Source organism: Myotis lucifugus, unplaced genomic scaffold (assembly GCF_000147115.1).
Source record: "Myotis lucifugus unplaced genomic scaffold, Myoluc2.0 scaffold_23, whole genome shotgun sequence".
Lineage (NCBI taxonomy): Eukaryota > Metazoa > Chordata > Mammalia > Chiroptera > Vespertilionidae > Myotis > Myotis lucifugus.
Window position 1 is genome coordinate 253229 of NW_005871071.1, and position 24164 is coordinate 277392.

At 39.6% G+C, this 24164-nt stretch overlaps 1 protein-coding gene and 2 pseudogenes across 1 annotated transcript in view; 1 reads left to right on the forward strand and 2 right to left on the reverse strand.

The window, feature by feature from the left end:
* MINDY2 (MINDY lysine 48 deubiquitinase 2) overlaps window positions 1–24164 on the reverse strand; it is a 100702-nt gene that overhangs the window by 11694 nt on the left and 64844 nt on the right. The window contains 3 exon segments of the mRNA XM_014453394.2: window positions 1158–1300; window positions 9989–10091; window positions 15000–15158. Of these exon segments, the coding sequence (XP_014308880.2) occupies window positions 1158–1300; window positions 9989–10091; window positions 15000–15158 (405 nt within the window).
* LOC102438587 lies at window positions 5204–6082 on the forward strand (annotated as a pseudogene).
* LOC102438891 lies at window positions 20023–21389 on the reverse strand (annotated as a pseudogene).

Genomic DNA, 24164 nt, shown 5'->3' on the forward strand with positions numbered 1-24164 from the left:
CTCTCTCTCTTCCTCTCTGTAAAAAATCAATAAAATATATTTTTAAAAAATAAAAATAAAAACAAGGGTCAATCTCCTTCACCTGTGAACATTCCTATCCTTTTGCACTCTCTTAGGAGCCTCCCAACATCAAATACCCCTCTCCTAAATCCTTATCCTTTCTCTATTGAGTCAGTCTATATTTAAACATGATTAAGTCTCTCATATTAAAAAATAAAAAACACCCCCTGGATTCCAATACAACTATGAGCCATTATGTCTCTCCCCACTCCCGAACTGTTTCAAATAGGTGCTTAATCTGTTTCTAGTTTCTGACATCCCAAGCATTTATTAACCAATTCAAATTGAGTTTTTCCTGCTGCCACCATTCTCTAAGATACCAATGAAATCCATATCGTTAATGGACTCTTCTCCAGTATTCTCTCACCACCATTTAATAACTGAGATCTCCATTCTTCTTGATACACTATCTCCCTTTTGGCTTACATGATGCTATATTCTTTAGATTTTCCTTTTATTTTTTTCTTTCTCAGTCTCCTTTGCTAGTTCATACTCCTCTAGCTAATCCTTAAATGTTGGCACTCCTCAAATCTGTCCAAGGCCCTCTCTTTTAGTCTCATGCCATATTTTTCTTGTAAATCTCCTCCTATGCCAAAATTACTATTTGTACACAAAAATTATTCCAGTCTTGAACCATTTTCCCAACATTTCCACTTGAAGCAATGCCTCAGATGCCTCTGAAGTAACAATTAAATAGCTAATCCAGTGATGGCGAACCTTTTGAGCTCGGCGTGTCAGCATTTTGAAAAACCCTAACTTAACTCTGGTGCCATGTCACATATAGAAATTTTTTGATATTTGCAACCATAGTAAAACAAAGATTTATATTTTTGATATTTATTTTATATATTTAAATGCCATTTAACAAAGAAAAATCAACCAAAAAAATGAGTTCGCATGTCACCTCTGACACGCATGTCATAGGTCCGCCATCACTGAGCTAATCCATTCTATCCTAAAAAAGTATTTAATAATTACCTTCATAATTTGATGGTTAAGGAATATTATGCTAAATTTTTTTATTTTGAAGTAGATAAGACATTTATAAATCAAGTTCCTTTAATTTCAATTAACAAACAGTTATTTCTATATCTTACCTTGTATTTGGTCATGGTACTAAAATGATTATTCCGAAAGAACACACAAAGTTCTCCTTCCTGAACTGTTGAAGTTAGTTCACATAATCCATGGTATGTCAGTTGAGTGGCTGTGTTATTTAGAAACTGCTCAGCTACAAAGCCTGTGGAACCAATGCACAATATTAGATGGAAGAATAATTTCAAAATTAAAAAAGTTTTTCTATTTACATTGTGTTAAAGTATGAAGAAAGGCCAGTCAGAATAAAACTTCTCCTACAATAACATGATGGCCCCAAATTGGAGATTCTACCTTTTTATTTTAGAAGATTTGTCTATAGACATCGCCATCCTAAAGAAGAGGTCACATGAAATTCTTTTTATTAATTAATGTATTTATATATACTTTACCTACTTCCAAAAAGGATTTCAGGCACCTTGCAACAAAACACATAGATACAGTAAAACTAAAACTCACTAAAACAAAAAGGCAAGAGTTAGCAATTTAAAAAGTGCATAGGAGCCTGGCCAGCGTGGCTCAGTGGTTGAGCATTGACCTATGAACCAAGAGGTCACGGTTCGATTCCCGGTCAGGGCACATGCCCGGGTTGCAGGCTCGATCCCCAGTGTGAGGCGTGCAGGAGGCAGCCAATCAATGACTCTCTTTTATCATTGATGTTTCTATCCCTCTCTCTGAAATCAATAAAAAAAATGTTTTTAATAAAGTGCATAGGAGTAAAATATGTATGTCAACAGCTCCTTCCCCAATAATAGGTTTTTCAAAATTAAAAGTAGTCTTAACAAATTGAGTTGCTTAAGATTTTAATAAAGGTCCCAGATAATTTGAAATTCACAAACTGCTCAATTCTTGCCTTAAAACTAAAAGTAGGCATAAAAATGAAGAGAAAACAGTGGATAACTGATGCCATTTTATCCTAATCTCCTCCAACATATGCCACTCTATATCTATCTATCTATCTATCTATCTATCTATCTATCTATCTATCTATCTATCCATCCATCTATATCAAGTTCAGAAATAGAAGTGATCTTTTGTTTTCAAAACATAATGAAATACACAAGTTTTCTGCGATTTAATTTAAAAGACATGTATAGTTGAGCCTTGCTAATGACCAAATTTGCCTACTAGCTAAAATTTATTAACTCCAAAATCAATACTTGCTGTGCACTTTCAGGGTCATTCCTGGATATGTACAAAGCTGCAAAAAATTGAGTCACCAAAAAAAATAAAAATAAATAAAAAATTGAGTCACCAAACATGCACATTCCCCACTGAGATCAAACAAGGCAACACTAGGCCTTCTTTCAGCTCTCATACTGTGAACAAGTGTCCTTTTCACAGTCTATGGAGTGCCACATTCTTCACATTTTTGTGCTTTTGGTGGAGTGATTTTTACTGTGTACAATGGCCCCCAAGCGTGATGCTGGAGTGTTAACTGGTGCTCCTAAGTGCACAAGGTCTGTGATGTGCCTATGGAGAATACACAAATTTTTATAGCTTTGTCCAGGTGAGTTATAGTGCTGTTTGCCATGCATTTAATGTTACTGAATCAACCATATAGTATATTGAATAAGATGTCTCTAAACAGAAATGCACATAAAACAAGGTTATATATTTATCAGTTGATGAAAAGCTTGTGACTAAAGGCTCACAGGAACCTAATCTTGTGTTTCCCGTAGGAGCACTGGTTTAGTATTCACTAATTCAGTGTTCATAGCAACTTTATAGAACAGCGATTTTCAACTGGTGTGCTCAAGAATTTTTAAAACATGCAATACCTGCCCTGGCCAGTGTCGCTCAGCAGTTAGAGTGTCGGCCCGTGCAAGAGTCGCTGGCTTGATTGCCAGGCAAGGGCAGGTACCTGGGTTGCCCCCCGGTCGGGGCACATGCTGGAGGCATGTGTGTCTCTCTCACATCGATGTTTCTCTTTCTCTCTATGTCTTTCTCTCTCTCTCCCCTCCTTCCTCCCTCCCTTCCACTCTCTTTGAAAAAAAAAAAGAAAAAGGACAATGGAAAAAATATCCTCAGGTGAGGATTAACAAAAACAAAACAAAACAAAAACATGCAATACCTGACTATTTAATCAGGGGCACTGACCTCTTTTCCCTTAGATTGTCAAGTAAAAAAATGATAACAGCCAACACAAAAGCCGTCCAGTATGAATGAATGAAAATTATATCAGATTGGCAAAAAATATATTTTTGGTGTGCCACAGAATTTTAGCAATTAGTTTATATGTGCCATGAGATGAAAAAGATTGAAATTCGCTGTTACAGAATGTAACTACTGGGAATAATGAAAATCAACTGTATATATATTTTAAAAGCCTGTATTTCTCTTCTTCTGATCTTTCTCTTCTTCCTTTTGTTCCCTTTCTGAAGAAGAAAAGTCTCAGAAACAATAGGGGGGAAGAGAGTGCTCTAAAACAGCGGTCGCCAACCTTTCGGATCTCACGGACCACCAGTGGCACCCGGACCACTGGTTGGCGACCGCTGCTCTAAAAAGTTTCATAAGTGAGCAGAGAGGTGCAAATACAGGGTGTTAATAAACTGACACCTCAACAAGAAATTGAAAATAAACTTGGAAGGGCCAAGGCAGCTGGAGAGTATAGGTTTATTCCACTTACTCTCAATCCCTCACCCTTATTATCAAGCCACAAAGCTGCAAAGTGGTTGTAAAATGTTATCCATATATCACACTATTCCAAAGAATTGTGGAAGGCAGGCGGGGAAATGCAAAATTGTTATATAGAAGGCCACAGCCAAAGGAAAGTTATAGCACATTTGCAACTTCTGAGGTTTATACATTTAGAAATAGTCACCTCCCTCAATTACTATTATTACTTTGCTAAGTACTAAATTACTGAGTAGAATGGGTGTGTTATATACTAAAGCACTTAATATTATATAGCATTTTAAAAGTAAGTAGATGCCTGTGCTGAGAGGTACCACTGCTGCATTACCAAACCCTTCCTTCAGAAAGATGTTTCTAAATGGGCCTCCCACAACTCACTCACCCAATATGCATCTACAAATCCTTCAAGAAGACACAAAAATTCAATGGAAATACAGCACATTCTCTCTGAAAAATTCAACACTAGGAAGGTCTTTCTTGACTTCTTTCTATAGAACAGGACAGAGGCTCAGAGAGAATGACTTTCTCAAGGACAAAATTACTTATGGGAAAGACTGAAACCCAGGAGAATTGTTGGTATTAAGTTTAAATATTTAGTGCTTATGTCCTGGCTGGTGTGGCTCAGTTAATTGGGCATCGTCCCATGCACCAAAAGTACACATACCCGGTTGCAGGTTTGATCCCAGTCAGGGTGCATGTGGAGGCAACCAATCGGTATTACTCTCTCACATCAATGGTTCTTTCTCTCTCTCTCCCCTTCTCTTTCAAAATAATACTAATACTAATACGAATAATAATAATAAATAATTTAGTGCTTATTATTATAAGTGCAAACTGAATTGTATTTCTTCCCAAACCATAAAGCAGGGTAATGTGGGCATACAGAGAGCAATGTTTCCTAATTCTTCTACCAACTCTTAAACAGTGACACACTGTGATTTTAGTGGGATATTAAAAAACCTAATCTAGTTTCAACTTTTCATAACTAATTAAACAAATTTTGGCAAACAATTCTAAGCATTACATAGCAGTTTATTTATCTGCATTGCTTCAAATGACAAATAGTTTATTTGCAATATTTAGATTAAATTTCAATTTTTTTATTAATGATAATAAAGTAGGGTGAAAATTAATATAATGATAACAATAAGATAATATCACTGAAAATAAATTTAAATTAGAAATTATTTTCCTGAGAGGGGTCGGGAAGGGTTGCCATGGTGCGTGCCTGGGCCGCTGGCCATGTGACTAGGCCTTCTAGGGTGGGTGCTGCTATTCGCAGTGACTCCAGAGCAGCCTCACTTTGTTGGTCTGAAGATAACCCTGGGAGCTGAGGAAGTTGCATAGAAGTTCCCCTGGGGATGCTCTGGGGAAGACTGGCTGCCAAGGCAGCTCCAATGCAAAGGTCGCCATGGATCAGAACAATAGCGTGCCACCCTATACCAAGTCCTGGCCTCCCCTCAGGGCACATGACTCCCGGAATCCCTAGCTTTAGCCCAATGATGCCGTATGGCACAGGGCTGACTCCACAGCCCATTCAGAACACCAACAGTCTGTCCATTCTGGAGGAGCAGCAAGGGCAGCAGCAGCAGTCAAAGGCCCAGCAGGTGAATCAGGAGCCTCAGGACAGACATTCAGCTCTTCCACTCACAGACTCTAACGACTGCAGCCATGCCGGGCACCACGACCCTGTACCCTTCACCCCTAACCCCCACCACACAGCCCTCTGAGAGCTCGGAGATCATGCCACAGCTGCAAAATACTGTATCCACAGTGAATCTTGGTTGTAAACTTGACCTAAAGACCATTGCACTTCATGCCTGAAATACTGCATATAATTCCAAGTGGTTTGCTACTGTGATCATGAGAATAAGGGAGCCCCGGACCACAGCCCTGATCTTCAATTCTGGGAAGATGGTGGGCACCGGTGCCAGGAATGAAGACCGGTCCAGACTAGCAGGAAGAAAGTATGCCAGAGTTGTACAGAGTTGGGTTTCCCAGCCAAGTTTTTAGACTTCAAGATACAGAACATGGTGTGGAGTTGCAATGTGAAGTTCCCCACAAGGTTAGAAGGCCTCATGCTGACCCACCAACAGTTCAGTAGTTATGAGCCAGAGTTATTTCCTGGTTTAATCTACAGGATGATCAAACCCAGAATTGTTCTCCTTATTTTTGTTTTGGGAAAAGTTGTATTAACAGGTGCTAAAGTCAGAGCAGAAGTTTATGAAGCCTTTGAAAACATCTACTCTATCCTCACGGACTTCAAGAAGACAATGTAATGGCTGTTTTGCCCTCCCACCCTCTAGTTTTAAAAACTCATCAATTCTGGTACATTTAAGTGGTGGTGTTGAGGGTAGCCTGGGTCTGTGTGGACTGCAGCCTGCACATGCGCCTGTCTTACTGTAATGGCTGCACTGTGTTGACAGTCTACTTTGATTTTAGATTTAGATTTTAAACTCTTACTGCTGTTGACAAATTGGTTTAAGAAACAAAACTTCGGTGTTAAAGCCACCTCTACAATTGACTGGACTTTTAATTTTGTTTGCTTTTTTCCTCCTAAACCACAGGTTTTATATTTCTACCAGAAAAGTAAAAATGTTTTTTAAAACTGTTGTTTTTCTAATTTGTAAGTCCAGAATTTATTTTTGTGCCAGACACATTCCTCCTTCTCAGGACTGCAGGAAAGAACAGATGTATTAATGAACATGAACGGCTGTAAATATTTCTCTTCTCAGTACTCTGTACAATAAATGCTGTTTATAAAAGTGTTAGGTTGATGTTATAAATGATGACTTGTAAGATTTATGTGATCATACTGTTTTTAAATAAGCCAAGTTTCCTTTTACCTTATTACCTCTTTTTGTTCCTTTTTGCCTAATTTTAGTGTCCCTCTTTTTAACTTCACATCCTTTAAGGCACTCAGTACTTTCATCTTCTCTAATAGCTCTTTAGTAATAAAGGAAAATCATTTGATAAACTAATTTAGTATTGAATTTCCGAAACTAAGAGATATTTTCAAACACTAATGTCAGAAAAATAATTTTTTTGTGTGGGTTCAGGCATTATATCTAAAATATAATCACCTTTTGGATATTTTATTGATTCAAAAGGAAAATTACACTTGTAGGCTAAATAGAAAAGAGAGCAAACTACTACTTCAGTTGAAAACTATACTCAAGAAAATATGATGAAGAAAATGACGGAGGGAAGCTAACTGCTACATTATAAGTAAAAATGTCCATTGTGGCCTCTTCTTTTATATATGACTACAGGCCCAATGCACGAAAGACTGCAGCGGGCCTAAGCTGCAGTCTGGCCTCCCTCTGTGGGAGGAGACCAGGCTGATCAGGGGAAAGCACCGTCCCATTCACCCTGCTGCTGCTGTCACTGCCAGCCGCGGCGGTTGTAAGGCCTGAGCCCTGGGCCTCGCAGCTGCCTGAGCACACAGGAGATGTTTCTCCTCACAGCTAACTGAGCCCATGGCTGCCTAAGCCCACAGCTGCTATGAGCCCCAGGCCTCGCAGCCACCAGGGCTCAAGGCTGCGGTGAGCCCCAGGCCTCACAGCCACTGTGGCTTTGTCTGGATGGACGTTTGCCCTAATTAGCATATTACTCTTATTAGTATAGATTTCTTAGTGTCTTATACAAGTAACCATTGGAGTTAAACAATTATTTCAAGTGGACTACACACTTGTAGTTTCTTATAAAAAAAAAAACTAGTTTAGTTTTTTAATTATAGTGAATTCTATATATAATTATTCCTTGATACGGGAATCTGATATGCACAATTTCATCACTACAAAATGTATATGTCAATAATTTAATCAATTCTGGTATATATTACCCAAAAATTCTATACCATTAAAGAAGATAATTCCTTCCTTGTTGTTAACAAGATTTCTTCTCAAGTTATCAATACAATATAAGTTAGCTATTGGTTTTCATTATCCTGGGAAATCAATGTCAGAGAATTAATAATAATAATAGCAACATCAGGTTGAGAAAAAGGAGAAGTGAAAAAGGTACTGGGGCTTTTGTTGTTGTTGTGCATTTGTTGTGTATAGAGCTTGGGTAAGTTCTAGTGAGAGAAAATATTTGGTTTTTTTAAAATGTTTTAATGTCATTTATCAATCTGTTTTCTTTTTAAAAAAATATATTTTGATTTTTTTTTTACAGAGAGGAAGGGAGAGGGACAGAGAGTTAGAAACACTGATGAGAGAGAAACATTGGTCAACTGCCTCCTGCACACTCCCCACTGGGGATGTGCCCGCAACCAAGGTACATGCCCTTGACCGGAATCGAACCTGGGACCCTTCAGTCTATAGGCCAATGCTCTATCCACTGAGCCAAATGGTTAGGGCTATCGATCTGTCTTCTGTGTCTTTCTTTTTTTTTTTTAATCCTCACCTGAGGATATTTTTCCATTGAATTTTAGAGAGAGTGGAAGAGAGAGGGAAAGACAGAGAGAAATATAGATGTGAGAGAAACACATTGACTGGTTGCCTCCTGCACAGGCCTGGGCCAGGGAGGAACCTGCAACCGAGGTATGTGCCCTTGACCAGAATTGAACCCGGGACCTTTCAGTCCACAGGCCAACGCTCTACCCATTGAACCAAACCAGCTAGAGCTAGAGAAAATATTTTTAACAAATGTTTTATTGCTTCTCTGCCCTCTAAAATTTAAACTTTGCTGCCTTAGGTTGTAGTGAAAGAGCTGTTATACAGAACAATGATTAATATCCTTGTATATTTATTTATGTGTTTAAGGCAAGTAGAAGACTAAGATAAGCCTCAATTAAAATATTGTGTGTTTTCTTGCTACTTGCCTCTTGCTAAACTTGGATAATGGAGTAATAAAATTAGTTGGGTTCTGATTAATCAATATGGTATGGGATTCATGTACGTGTCTTCTTTTATATGTTCTCATATACTCTTGTAGTAACTTAGTTTTTATTTTTTTAAAAATGATAATAGTAATATATATTATAATAATATATAATGTATACCACATGTAAAAGAATTGTGTGTCTAAGAAAAATGAAGCTCACTCCCTACTTATGATTTCTCTTCCTTTTATTTACCCTACAAACAGAGAATAGCAACCTCAGTATTTGAACATATTTATGAAAAAGTGAAGTGGATGATGGGGAAGGTATATCCAAATGCTATGGCTCCTGACAGCATTCTTCTCCTTTCCTTCACTGACTGAAACACAGCTGAAAAATATGAAATTGCTTCTATGGCGATGAATTTAGCAATTTTAATTAGTTAAGGATTAGGATAACTGAATGATCAAAGGTATACTTTGATTAAAAATGGAGCTTTAGCCCTAGCTGGTTTGGCTCAGTGGATAGAGCACTGGCCTGCAGAATAAAAGGTCCCGGGTTCGATTCCAATTAAGGGCACATGCCCCAGTTGAGGGCTTGATACCCAGTGGGGGGCATGCAGGAGGCAGACGATCAATGATTCTCTCTCATCATGGATGCTTCTATCTCTCTCTCCCTCTCCCTTCCTCTCTAAAATCAATAAAAAATATATTTAAAAAAAGAATGGAGCTTTACTATACTATGTTATACTGAACATAAGGCAGAGCCCTACTAAAATGAACACTGAGTACCATGATACTCTTCTCAGTCAACTGAAGTATCCAGAATGAATTATAAAGTTCATGTAGTACTCCCAAATAATAATAATTTTTTTAAAAAGCAATTATCAGTTACCCCTGATAATTTACCGTATCAAAGCTAACAAGAGAGCCCTAGTCGGTTTGGCTCAGTGGATAGAGCATCAGCTTGCAGACCAAAGGGTCCCGGGTTTGATTCCAGTCACGGGCATGTACCTTAGTTGCAGGATCCTCCATGGCCCGGGCAGGAAGCGACCAATCGATGTGTTTCTCTCACATCGATATTTCTCTCTTGTCTTTTCCTCTCTCTAAGAAATCAATGGAAAAATATCCTCCAGTGAGGATTTAAAAAAGCTAACTAGAAATTCTAAAGACCTTTATTAAAATCCAGGCCTCATTGTACAAGTCAAGTGAAAAGGTTTCTAGGAAAAACCTTTCACTGGCACCTTTATGAAAAATTACTTAATTCCTATAAAAGTGGCAACACTTCTGTTTTAAGACATTTGAAAGATCTTAAATTATCAGACAATTCATTTTGCCAAGAATAAGTCAGGTAATAGCAGCACTCACCCACCTTCACTAACCAGCTCACTATTGTCTGACTGCTTACAAGAGATGATCTTCTCCACTAGTTGGTTGTAGCTGCAGTTACCAACAGCTTTTACAATGTCATCAACCTAGAAAACAAATGACTGTCTTACTAATCATGATAAGATTAAAAACAATAACAAAGAAACCAATATCACTCTTTAGGGTTTTATTCTAATACAATACTAAAGATACAGATATTATTTATGAAAAAAATCAACACTAAAATTAACACCCAACTGTTTTCAGTTTTGTTTACAGCTATATTATAAAAAATATTTTTTTAAAAAAGGAAAATAGTGCTCACTTGTATGTTAATTATGCAAAAAATAATTAAATGGGTTTATTACATGCAACTTTATTTCCTAAGGTTGTAAAGATGCATTTAAGTGATTAAAATAAAAAATAAACCATTTAAGGAGGAAAAATAAGAAAAGCTCAGTTTTTTTCCTTTCTGAAATACAAATATTTTGCATTTAAAGCAAGGCGAATATAAGGATGCTAATTTATGAGATTAAAGTTTTCCCATTTTATTTATTACTAGAGTGTGTGTGTGTGTGGGGGGGGGGGGGTTCCTCAGCCTGGCCGGCGCCCTTTCACAGTCCAGGAGCCCTCAGGGGATGTCCAACTGATGGCTTAGGCCCGCTGGCAGTCAGACATCCTTAGCACTGCTGCGGAGGCAGGAGAGATTCCTGCCACGGCCGTGCGCTCACCAGCTGTGAGCCCAGTTTCTGGCTGAGCAGCGCTCGCCCTGTGTGAGTGCACTGACCACCAGAGGGCAGCTCCTATGTTGAGCATCTACTCCCTTGTAGTCAGTGCGCGTCATAGCAACTGGTCATTCCGCTGTTCGGTAAATTTGCATATTAGTCTCTTATTATATAGGATTTACTTCCTAGCCAAGTATAGTGAAAATGAGTATACACAACTAACTTTATTTTCCTGAAGAAAAGTTAATGTATATTAATCAGGGACATTTTTTGCCTAATGATTCTTATTTAATATTTGTCTTTGGAGGTTCACTAGAAAAGTGAATTCAATGTTTTAAGTTATAGGAATATAAAATTGGGCATCTCTACTCTCTCTCCATTATACTTTGTTTTGATTATTGAAGAAAAATAGATTTCTGCTGTCTCAACAACTTATTTTGTTTGCCCTCCCATCCCTAAAATATCTTTATAAATGATTTACATGTACTACTATATTAATATAATTTATCCATAATAAAACAAGTACAAATTAATACAATAATATAAAAAATAAGAGGGCCGATATTTTCTTTCAACATCCAAATGATCTTCTTGAATACTTACTCTTTGCACTGGAAGGTTACAGATTTGATTCCGATCAAGGCACATACCTAGGTTGTGGTTTGATCCCAGGTCGGGGCTCATGCGAGAGGCAACCAGTTGATGTATCTCTCTCAAATGGATGTTTTTTTCTCTCCTCCACCTCATCCTCCCTCTCTAAAATTAATTTTTAAAAAAGATTTAAAAGAATTCCAGGCTCAAGTTGCTTCTCAATTGTCTAGGTTTTATTCCACTGCTGAATAGCAAAATTTGAGAACAACTGCTCTGCTCTAGGCTATAATTTATTTCTTTTAGTCTGGTGCACGAGGTCCCTAGGCCTGGCCTGTGCGATTGGGCTGAAACTGGCTCTCTGACATCCCCTGAGGGGTCCTGGATTGCGAGAGGGCGCAGGCCACAGGTCGAGGACCCCACCGGTGCACAATCAGGGCCGGGGAGGGATCCGGGAGGTTGGCCAGCCAGGGAAGGACCAGGGGAGGGCTCCAGGGCATGTCCAGCCCATCTCGCTCAGTCCCAATCGGCTGGACCCCAGCAGCAAGCTAATCTACCAGTCAGAGCTTTTTGCCCCCTAGTGGTCAGTGCACATCATAGCAAGTGGTTGAGCAGCCTTAGCATATCATTAGCATATTATGCTTTGATTGATTGAACGGACGGCCAAACACTTAGCATATTAGGCTTTCATTACATAGGATTCCTGCAAAATTTTACCATGTTTTATAAAAGCCTCTTAACCATGCAAGTGGAACTGATGGTTGGTTGAGAAGACCAGTAAATTGAAAAAGTCAAAGCAGTGAATTATGGAAAATGTTACATACATATCTAAAACATTTCATATTAACTAAAAGCACATAAATGTATTTACTTGTCAATCTTTCGATGCAGAGTAAAATAAGGTTTTTCTTTGAAAAAGGATCTTTTGGCTACGAGTCTATGTAAACCACACAAAAGAGTATGACTTCCAGCTTTGATACATTTAAAATGAAAACTTAAACCCTTAAGAAGCAAATGGAGGGCACAGTTCTTTTAGATTTTCATTCTTTTTCTTTTTTTAAACACACACACATGTGTGTGTGTGTGTGTGTGTATTATTGATTTAAGAGAGGAAGGAAGGGAGAGGGAAAAAGAGATAGAAACATCAATGATGAGAGAGAATATCAGCTGCCTCCTGCACGCCCCACACTGGGGATCGAGTCCACCACCCGGGCATGTGCTCTTAACTGGAATCGAACCTGGGACCCTTCAGTCTGCAGGCCGACACTCTATCAACTGAGCCAAACCAGCTAGAGCTTCAGTCTTTTTCTTAACACTTACACTGTTTAGAGCATTTCTTTAGTGAGTCAACTTCGTTGTCTTTCCAAAGAACCTGAATTTTCAACCCTAAGGAATCCACTAAAATACAACTAGAATAACAAATACCAGATCAATGTGCAAAAATCAATTTTACTTCTATATACTAACAATGAACAATACAAAATTTCAAGTTTTCATAGGCTGAATCTCTGTATTAATATTTCATTCAATTAATTCATTTGGGTGCCTTTTATACACTACTATATACTAGGTGCTGTTAGAGAAATTACAGATGCAGCAGAGAACAAAACAAATGTTTTATGCTTTCATGAAGTTTATATTCTGGAACAAACACAAACAATAAACCAAATAATCAAAAACATAATATGCTAGGTAGTTGTATGCAACTGTTCTTTTTCATTGTTCTATAATATTTCATCTTTTGACAGCTACCTAAGTTGTTTTCAGTTGGGGCTACAACAAGTAATACTGTTATGAATATTCTTGTACACCTATCTTGTCCCACATATCAAGAATTTCTCTAGGATACGCATTGTCAAATTTCTGAATATTAGGATATCCTTACCCTCACCTTTACTAGATAACTTCAAACTGCTTTCCAAGGTACACAGCCAATTCACATTCTCTTCAGCAGGAAATGAGAATACAATGCACATCTTCTCCAACATTTAGTATTGTCAGACTTTTAGATGTTAGCCATCCTGATGTGTGCAGAGTGGTATCTCATTTTGGTTTTAATTTGCATTTCCTGGATGGCTAGTTCATATGTTCACTGGCCACTTGCATATCCATTCTTGTGAAGTGCCTATTCAAATCATTAGCTCCTTTTTTTACTGGATGGCCTACCATTTAAAAAAGTACCTGTAGGAGCACTTTTTATACTTTCTGGATATTCATCCTAATGTAAGTTGTGATCATCTTCTACTCTGTGGCTTACGTTTACATTCTCTTTGGAATTTCTTCTAATGTAGTCATGTTCCACCTATGTTCTTCATAGTTAATACATTTGTGTCTTGTTTTAGAACCTTTTCTTATCATTAAGGTTAAAAACATATTCTCAAACTTATATAATTTTATTTTTTACAGTTAAAAGATAAGTGCACATGGAATAGAATTTTATCGTGTGATTTGGGGGAAACAACTTCATTTTTTTCTAATTGGCTATCTAATTAGAAATTTGAATTGGCTATCTAACTGGCTATTTTTTTTCCTGGTTTGCATAATTTCTTTATTTAAATTCTTATGCAAGTCTTAACTTGGATTAGAATGGCTAACTATTTACATATCTAATTGTCTTAGCACCTTTTATTGAAAGGACTACCTTTCCCCCATTACCTTACAGTGCCCTAATTCTGTCTATATATTCATAGTCTTTCTTAACTACAATCATTAAAATATTTTGTATCTGGAAGAGCAAGTCCTCCCTACTTGTTCTGCTTCAAGAATATCTTGGCTTTGCCCTAGCTGGTCAGGCTCAGTTGTTTGAGCATCGTCCATGCACCAAATGGTTGCTGGTTCAAATCTCTCTCAGGGCATCTGACCAGTTGTAGGCTTGATCCCCAGTAGGGGGTGTTCAGGAGGCAGTTGATCGATGTTTCTCTCTCACATTAATGTTTCTCTATCTTTCTGTCCCCCTTCCTTCCAATATCAATAAAAACATACTTTTTTATTTTTTAAAAGACTATCTTGGCTTCTATTCCTAGATCTTTTTATTTCCATATAAATTGTAGAATCAACTTTTCACATTCTAAAACTACTCCCACAATCTGCTGGGATTTTGTTTGGGATTGTATTAAAACTATAATTTACTTTAAAGAGAAATGGCATCTATATAAATTCAGTCTTGAAATCTAAATTTTCATGTGTGTAAAAAGTATGTATAGTCAGGTTCATAAAAAACAAGTAAAGCCTAGCTGGTATGGCCCTAATTGAGTTGGCCCCTAACTCCCTGAAGGGACGCTCAGAAGTCTTGGGCTTGGGCAGGTTTACCAGTCTGGAGGACTGCTTCCTTAACCTCTCAATTTGGCTCATTCCAGGTAAAAACAAAAATAAGTATCAGCCCTAGCCAGTTTGGCTCAATGGATAGAGCATCAGCCTGCGGACTGAAAGGTCCCAGGTTCGATTCCAATCAAGGGCACATGCCCCAGTTGAGGGCTCGATCCCCAGTGGGGGGCATGCAGGAGGCAGACGATCAATGATTCTCTCATCATTGATGTTTCTATCTCTCCCTCTCCCTTCCTCTCTGATTAAAAAAAAAAATAATGAAAATTTAAAAAAACTCCCTTAAAAAAAAAGTACCAAAAAATATAATCTAAATTAATTTGCCAAAGTAATAGCATTTTACTAAGTTTGTGTTTATATAATTTAAAATTTTCTACTTACCTGAGGGTCCACTAACCACCCATGGTATAAAGGAATATCAAGAAGATCAAATACTATGCATTCTGGTGTATATTCAAACACTCGAACACCAGTGAATTTTACATTTACATCCAAGCCTGTCTGTAGTTTGTGCAAGATTGCCATAGCATCACTCATATTCTGAAAACAGAAAAGGAAAGGGTAACAATAAGAAAAAGGAAACAGCAATAAAGATATTTACATGCAAGACATTTCCTTCTAATTTTCCATTTTTTATTTTTATTAAGTATGTACTATGTGCCGGACACCAATCTGAGTTCTAAATATATAATACTAGAGGCCTGGTGCACAAAAATTTGCAGTCCAGGACACCTTGGGGGATGTCCACCTGTCAACTTAGGCCCGCGCCCATTTGCAGTCCAGGACCCCTTGGGGGATGTCCACCTGTCAACTTAGGCCCACTCCCCGGGGGATCGTCCGACTGAAGGCTTAGGCATCTGCAGTCAGGGAGCCTCGGGGGATGTCGACTGAAGGCTTAGGCCCCAAGGGAGCTGTGATGAGGAAGTTGGGGTGACAGAGGAGCACGCTGTCCCGCCCCGCTGCCCTGGGTCCAGTCGCACACAGGACGCCTGGGCGGGCCAGTGGATTGCTGCTGCCCCGCCCAGCCGCCCCCGGGTCGGGTCGCACACGGGACGCCGCTGCCCCGGGTCGCAGATAGCAGGCCTGGTTGGCGGCAGGGCAGGCGGGATGGTGCTGTCCTGCCCTGCCTGCAGTATGCAAATTAGCCGCCATCTTTGTCGGCGGTTAATTTGCATATCGTGCTGATTAGCCTATGGGAGGCATAGCGAAGGTACGGTCAATTACCATGCTTGTCTATTATTAGATAGGATGATCTCACTCATATATGAAATCTAATGAATAAAATAAATCAGAGATGAACAAAATAGATCCAGAGACAGAGAAACATAGAACAGACTGTCAAATCTCAGAGGGAAAGTGGGGGTGGGTGGGTGGGTGGGAAGAGATCAACCAAAGAACTGGTAGGCATACATATGTATAACCCATGGACACAGACAATAATGTGGTGAAGGTCTAGGGTGGGGGTGGGGTGAGCTAGATAGGGTCAATGGGGAATAAAAGGGACATACTTTCAACAGTAAAGATTAAAAAACTATATATATATATACAGAACAAAATAGACAAAGTTTCTGATCTCATGCAACTAATGCTACTGTGAGAGACAAGTATATTCTATATTCATAAAAGGCTAAGTGACAGACCGTCCGTCTGTCCGACCAGCTGGTGCATATGATGTGCCCTGGCAGTTTAAAAATAAACGTTGACTCGTGCATGTGTGATACATATAAAGCTCTCACTGGCGCCAATTGCACGTGTTTTAATTTTAAAATACTACTAGAGGCCCGGTGCACAAAATTTATGCACAAGGGGGGGGGGGGGGTCCCCTCAGCCCAGCCTGCACCCTCTCCAATCCAGGACCCCTCAGGGGATGTCCTCTCACAATCCGGGACTACTGGCTCCTAACTGCTCACCTGCCTGCCTGATCGCCCCTACTGGACCTCTGCCAGCCTGATCACCCCTAACCGCCTCTGGCTGCTGGCCTAGTCACCCCCAAATGCCCCCCCGCCCCCGCTGGCCTGGTCACCCCACACAGCCTGCTGCTCAGTCGTTTTGTTGTCCCTCACTAACCCCCCTGCCGGCCTTGTCGCCCCACGCCTGTTTGGTCATTGTTCAGTTATGATGGCCCCTGGCTCTTTATATATATAGATATTATATATACTATTTTGACATGTAATTTTTTGCAGTAACGCAATTGCTGCATGAATCTTTCTTCTAATTAATTTCCTTTCAATGTTCATGAATCCGTGCACCGGGCCACTAGTAAATACATAATATAATATCAAGTATTAGTAAGAAAAATTGAGCAGGACAAGGATGTACAGAGTGACAGGGGTGAGGGACCGATTTTAGACCAGGAAGCCTAAAGACAAAAGTTTCTAGTCAAAAAAGGCCTCTTCTACTTTTAGGTATATATCCAAAACAATTGAAAGCAGTGTCTTGAAGAGATATTTGTACACCTAGATTCATTGCAGCATTATTCACAACAGCCAAGAGGTAGAATCAATCCACATGTCTATTGACATATATGTAAAGAAAATGTGGTATATACATACAATGGAATATTATCCAGCCTTAATAAAAGAAGGAAATCCTATTATATGCTACAATATGGATGAAACTTGAGGACATCATGCTGAATAAAATAAGCCATTGCAAAAGGACAAATTCTGCATTATTCTACTTATATGAAATATCCAGATTAGTCAAAATCATGGGAACAGAAAGTAGAATGATGGTGGTTGGGGCCTGGAGAGAAAGAGAGCTGAGGAATTGTTTCATGGGTACAGAATTTCAGTTTTACAAGATAAAAATGTTCTGGAGATCTGTTACAAAACAATGTGAACATGGTTAACATTACTGAATTATACATTTAAAATGGTTACAAGACTAAATTTTATCTTTTTTAACCACAAAAGAAAAAGAAATGAGCTATCAAGACATGGAGGAAATTTAAATGTATATTATTATTAAGTGAAAGAAACCAATGTGAAATTATTTCATTTCTTTTGTTGTAGCCATGCTTGACTCTTTGCTATTCCATGGACACAGTATTGAACTCATTTCACATCAGAGTTTTTGCACTAGCGTCCACTTTGTCTGGAATGCGGCTATATGCTCTATGATTCCAAATGACAATGTGAGAAAGACAAAACAATGCAGACAGCAAGATCAGTGGTTGCCAGAGGTTAGGAGGAGGGAGGGATATATAGGCAGAGCACAGAGGATTTTTAGGGCAGTGAAACTATTATGTATGATACTATAATGATGGATACATGTCATTATATATTGGTCAAACTCATAGAATATATAACACAAAGAATGAACCCTAATGTAAACTATGGACTTTGGGTATTAATTATGTATCAGTGTAGGTTCATCAATTATAACAAATGTATCACTCTGATACAGGATGTTGATAGTCAGGGAGATTATGGGTGTGTATTTGGAGACCAGAGGTATATGGGAACTTTGTACTTTTTATTAATTTTGCTGTGAACTTAGAGTGCTTTAAAAAGGGGGAGAGGGCTCTTTAAAAATGACACCTAGCCCAGCCAGTATGGCTCAATGGGTTGAGCATCAAACCATGCACCAGGAGGTTGCTGGGTGGATTCCTGGTCAGGACACATTCCTGGGCTGCGGGCTCAATCCCCACTAGGGAGTGTGCAGAAGGCAGCTGATTGATGATGTTTCACTCTCATCAATGTTTCGATCTCTCTCTCCCTCCCTTCTTCTTTCTCTAAAAATGAATAAAAACATTTTTTAAAAATGATGCCTAAATAGTGACCAAGCAAAATACTGAGCCTTGGGAAGCTCTAGGAAAAAAACATTCCAGACAAAGTGAACACTAGTGCAAAAGCCCTGATGCAGAAATGAGTTCAATACTGTGTCCATGGAACAGCAAGGAGTCAAGCATGGCTAGTACAAAATAAGTAAACTGGAAAGTGGTGGGAGATGAAGTCTGAGAGAGACAGAGGCTGATCACAAAGACTGTTGGCCAACTCAAGGAGTCATTCTATGCATATCAGTTTTCTCAATAACTATAGACACACAGTCTATACTTAAAGAATATTTTTTGATGAAACAAATAAAAGCCAATATATAAAATTTAATAAAACTTTATTGAACCTTACTGTTAATCAGACTCTGTGATACATATTGAAGATATAAAATAGGAGTAGACAATAGCCTACTGAAGAGCTTACAGTAGAAAGGGAGAACACAAAATAAATCCTTTTATGTTAAAACTCAGGACTCTCTCTGAAATCTGAAAAAGACAAATTTAGATCATAAGAACAAAGTTGTTTTACCAAATAACTGATAAAATTCCATTCTAAGAACAAAAAAATTATTCAAATATTTAAAATTTATGAATGAGAAAATGTGTAACATTTTATATATATATAAAAGCCTAAGCAACCATTAGTCGCTATGACACGCACTGACTATCAGGGGGCAGAAGCTCAATGCAGGAGCTGCCCCCTGGTGGTCAGTACACAGCCCCTCCGGTGGCCCCTCTCCCTGGCCTGCCAACCTCCTACAGCCCCTCCCCCTGGCCAGCTGGCCGGCCCCCCAATAGGCTTCGATCACCAGCCAGGTTGAGAGACCCCACCCGTGCACAAATTTGTGCACCGGACCTCTAGTTATTATATAATCTTTGACTTTCATCAGTTTCACCTTTCTAATAACTATGTTTCCCCAAATATAGTTGACCCTAGAATAACATGAGATTGAATTACATGCATCCACTTATACAAACATCTTTTTCAGTAAATACTGTAAATGTATTTTTCTTTCTTATGATTTCCTTTATTATTTTTAAATTATAGTTGACATTCAATATTATATTTTTTCATTATGATTTTCCTAACATTTTCTTTTCTCTAGCTTATTTCATTATAATACAGTACATAATACTTATAAGATACAAAATATGTGTTAATAGGCTGTTTACTAGTATATTATTGGTAAGGGTTCTGGTCAACAGTAGGCTATTAGTAGCTAAATTTTGGAAGAAAACAAAAGTTATATGCAAATTTATCTTATTTTTTTTTGCCTCAAAAAGTGACATTTATTCAAAGGAAAAGAAAAGAAAATGACAAGATAGCCATCCCTTGGCTCCATTCCCTCTCCCCTCCTGCTCCTCCTCAGCCTGCCAAGGAACCCTGGCTGGGATAAGGTAGCAGGCCAGCCCCTCTGAGATGAGGTCAGCAACATTGAGGGGCATCTCCTCAATGGAGGTGTTGTAGAGTCCTCTTGCCCTAGCTGGTTTGGCTCAGTGGATAGAGCATCGGCCTGTGGACTGAAGGGTCCCGGGTTCAATTCCGGTAAAGGGCATGTACCTTGGTTGCAGGCTCAATCCCCAGCACTGGTCAGGGTGTGTATGGAAGCAACCAATTGACGTGTCTCTCTCTCTCTGTCTCTCCCCAATCCTTCCACTCTCTTTGAAAATGGAAAAATATCCTCCAGTGAGGATTAACAACAACAACAAAAAGTCCTCTTGTTTTCTTCTGTTACCATATTAATAGCCACACCCTTATGGCCAAAAGGTCCACCCCAACTGATTCTGTGGATATAGTTTTCCCTGTTTGTGGGAAGGTCATAGTTGATGACTAAAGAATCCTGCTGCACATCAATGCCTCTGGCCATCAGGTGTGAAGTAATCAATACTCTACTAGAGTGGAACTCCCTCATTATTACAATTCATTCCTTTTGGTTCATATATCCATGCATAGCAGAGACAGTGAAGTCTCAGGTGTGCATCTTCTCAGTGAGCCAATCAACTTTTCTTCCAGTGTTGATAAAGATGACTGCCTGGGTGATGGTGAGGGTTTCATACAAGTCACACAATGTGTACAGCTTCCACTCTCCTTTCACACTAATGAAGAATCGGCAGATACCCTCCACAGTCAACTCTTCCTTCTTGACAAGAATCCGAATGGGGTCCCTCATGAACTTCTTGGTCACCTCAAGCACTGTAGCTGACAGTAATTCCACCTGGGTGTTGCTGTTGAGCTTTTGGAATATGTCATAGATCTGGTCCTTGAACCCATGGCTTAACATTTCATCAGCTTCATCTAGTACAAACCTCTTGATGTATTTGGGAGACAGGTATCTGCGGTTAAGCATATCAAACACATGGCCTGGGGTGCCGACGATGATATGGGGAGCTTCCATCTGCAGCTTCTGCAACTCAGCACACACACTGGTACCCCCAAGGCAGGCAGGAGGCAACCATGTAATCTTTTAAAGCCATGACTACCTTCTGTATCTGCTGTGTCAATTCTCTAGTGGGTGCCAGGGCCAAGACCTGGGTGGCCTTTAGATCCAATTCAGTCTGTTGCAGAATCCATACGGGAAAAGTGACTATTTTCCCATCCCAGATTGGGCTTGAGCGATCACATCATAACCCTTGATACAAGGAAGAATGGCTCGCTGATAGATGGCAGAGGGCTTCTCAAAACCATAGGCATAGCTTACACCTTTATATATCTTCCACATTTGTTATAGATTACATAGTATTAAAATAAATTGATATCATATGATAAGCTCCATAAATAAAGTGATAAAAAATCAACAAATTTCTAAACAAAAAGTTTAAAGGGGTAGGTATTTTGTCATCTTTTTCCTAAACCAAAGTTATGATAATATAAAATGTAGAATATAGATCCTAGGAATGGTTGTTTACATCACCAGAATTACTATTGGTTCCTATAAGCCAGTGGTTGAACTATTTTTTAGCAAACTACTGGATACAGAGTTCAAAACCACTTTTAAGGTTTTTCAAGAATTTTCTAGAAACCGCCAATAAATTTAGTAAGACCCTCAATAAGTCTAGTGAGACTGCCGATAAATTTAGTGAGACCCTCAAGAAATCTAGTGAGACCCTCGAGGTTATGAAAAAGGACCAACTAGAAATTAAGCATACACTGACTGAAATAAAGAATATTATACAGAGTTCCAACAGCAGACTAGAGGATCGCAAGAATCAAGTCAAAGATTTGAAATACGAAGAAGTGAAAAACACCCAACCGGAAAAGAAAAAAGAAAAAAGAATCCAAAAATATGAAGATAGTGTAAGGAGCCTCTGGGACAGCTTCAAGCATACCAACATCCGAATTATAGGGGTGCCAGAAGAAGAGAGAAAGCAAGATATTGAAAACCTATTTGAAGAAATAATGACAGAAAACTTCCCCTATCTGGTGAAAGAAATAGACTTACAAGTCCAGGAAGCACAGAGAACCCCAAACAAAAGGAATCCAAAGAGGACCACACCAAGACACATCATAATTAAAATGCCAAGAGCAAAAGACAAAGAGAGAATCTTAAAAGCAGCAAGAGAAAAACAGTCAGTTACCTACAAGGGAGTACTCATACGACTGTCAGCTGATTTCTCAACAGAAACTATGCAGGCCAGAAGGGAGTAGCAAGAAATATCCAAAGTGGGGAGAAACCAAGATGGCGGCATAGGAAAACACCGGAAATTGCTGCCTCCAACAACAACTTCAAAAATACAACTAAAAGACAGAACGGTCATCATCCAGAACCACAGGAAGGCTGGCTGAGTGGAAATTCTACAACTAGAAGGAAAGAGAAGAGCACACAGACTCAGAGGATCTACGAAAGTAAAGTGCAGAGGTACGGAGGCTCCGGCGCGCACGGAAAGGGGCGGGCACCTGAGGACGCGGCTGTCTTTTTGAATCGGGAGGGAGTCACAAGCTCCCGACTGCTCTGAACTCCGGTTCCGGGAAATCTCTGGGGTCCCAGGGCTCATACGGGGAGAAACTGGACGGTCTGGCAGCAGGCAGAACTCGGAACTTGAGGGCAGCTTTCCCTCAGAGGTGCTGGCAGCAATTACTGGGACACTGAGACGCGCGGCCCCTTAGGGCAGGGCTGAGAATCAGCCATAGCTGCTTGCTCCGCCCTGTTGATTCCGAGACCCCGCCCCATCCAGGCTGCTGCAAAGGCTTTTGCATATGAATGCCCGGGTCCTTTGCAACCTGACAACTACCTAACAAATTGCAGCTGGGCCAGACAGACCCAGAACTTCCAAGAGAAGGCCCAAGGCCCCACAGCAGCTTGCATTGCTTCACAGCTGGGCCTCATCTGGGCACCCCCAAACCCCCCAAAAAGGAAGGGGAATCTGCATATCTCTTCGTAGCTCCTGCTGGGTAACCTCAGGAAGAGGCTTAATTAGCACCTCCTTAGATCCAAGAGCCAGTGTGCCCAGTGGTCAGAGTGGGACCACCCAGATTACAACTCCTCAGATTCATAAGGAACACACTCAGGGGGCAGACACAGTGAGCACCAAAGCCCCACTGAAGCAAGTCTTGCCCCAGAAGGGTGTCTTCAGCACAGAAGTTCTCCCACTGTAGACACAGCTGATTCTCACTGCCAATTGGCCTGGAGGTCAATTCCTCCCAGTGACACCTAAAACAATCAAGGCATAACTACAACAAGACTGTGCACAAAGCCCACAAGGGGGTGCACCAAGAGTGTCCACCTCAGGTAACTGGGGAGGCTGAGCCACTGGGCCATGTAGGACATCTAGCACACAAAACCACTCTACCAACACAGGGAAGCAGACAAAATGCGAAGACAAAGAAACAGGTCACAAATGACAGAAATGGAGGACAGCAAACGACTAGATATAGAGTTCAAAACCACGGTTCTAAGATTTTTCAAGAATTTTATGGAAACCGCCGATAAATGTAGTGAGATCCTCAAGAAATCTAGTGAGACCCTCAATGTTGTGATAAAGGACCAACTAGAAATTAAGCATACACTGACTGAAATAAAGAATATTATACAGACTCTCAACAGCAGACCAGAGGATCGCAAGAATCAAGTCAAAGATTTGAAATACGAAGAAGTGAAAAACACCCAACCGGAAAAGCAAAATAAAAAAAGAATCCAAAAATACGAAGATAGTGTAAGGAGCCTCTGGGACAACTTCAAGTGTACCAACATCAGAATTATAGGGGTACCAGAAGAAGAGAGAGGGCAAGATATTGAAAACCTATTTGAAGAAATAATGACAGAAAACTTCCCCTACCTGGTGAAAGAAATAGACTTCCAAGTCCAGGAAGCACAGAGAACCCCAAACAAAAGGAATCCAAAGAGGACCACACCAAGACACATCATAATTAAAATGCCAAGAGCAAAAGACAAAGAGAGAATCTTAAAAGCAGCAAGAGAAAAAAAGTCAGTTACCTACAAGGGAGTACCCATACGACTGTCAGCTGATTTCTCAACAGAAACTTTGCAGGCCAGAAGGGCGTGGCAAGAAATATTCAAAGTGATGAATGCCAAGAACCTACAACCAAGATTACTTTATCCAGCAAAGCTATCATTCAGAATTGAAGGTCAGATAAAGAGCTTCACAGATAAGAAAAAGCTAAAGGAGTTCATCACCACCAAACCAGCATTATATGAAATGCTGGAAATGTATTCTTTAAGAGAGGAAGAAGGAAAAAGGAACTCTTACCATTTGCCACAGCATGGATGGGAACTAGAGAGCATTATGCTAAGTGAAATAAGCCAGTCAGA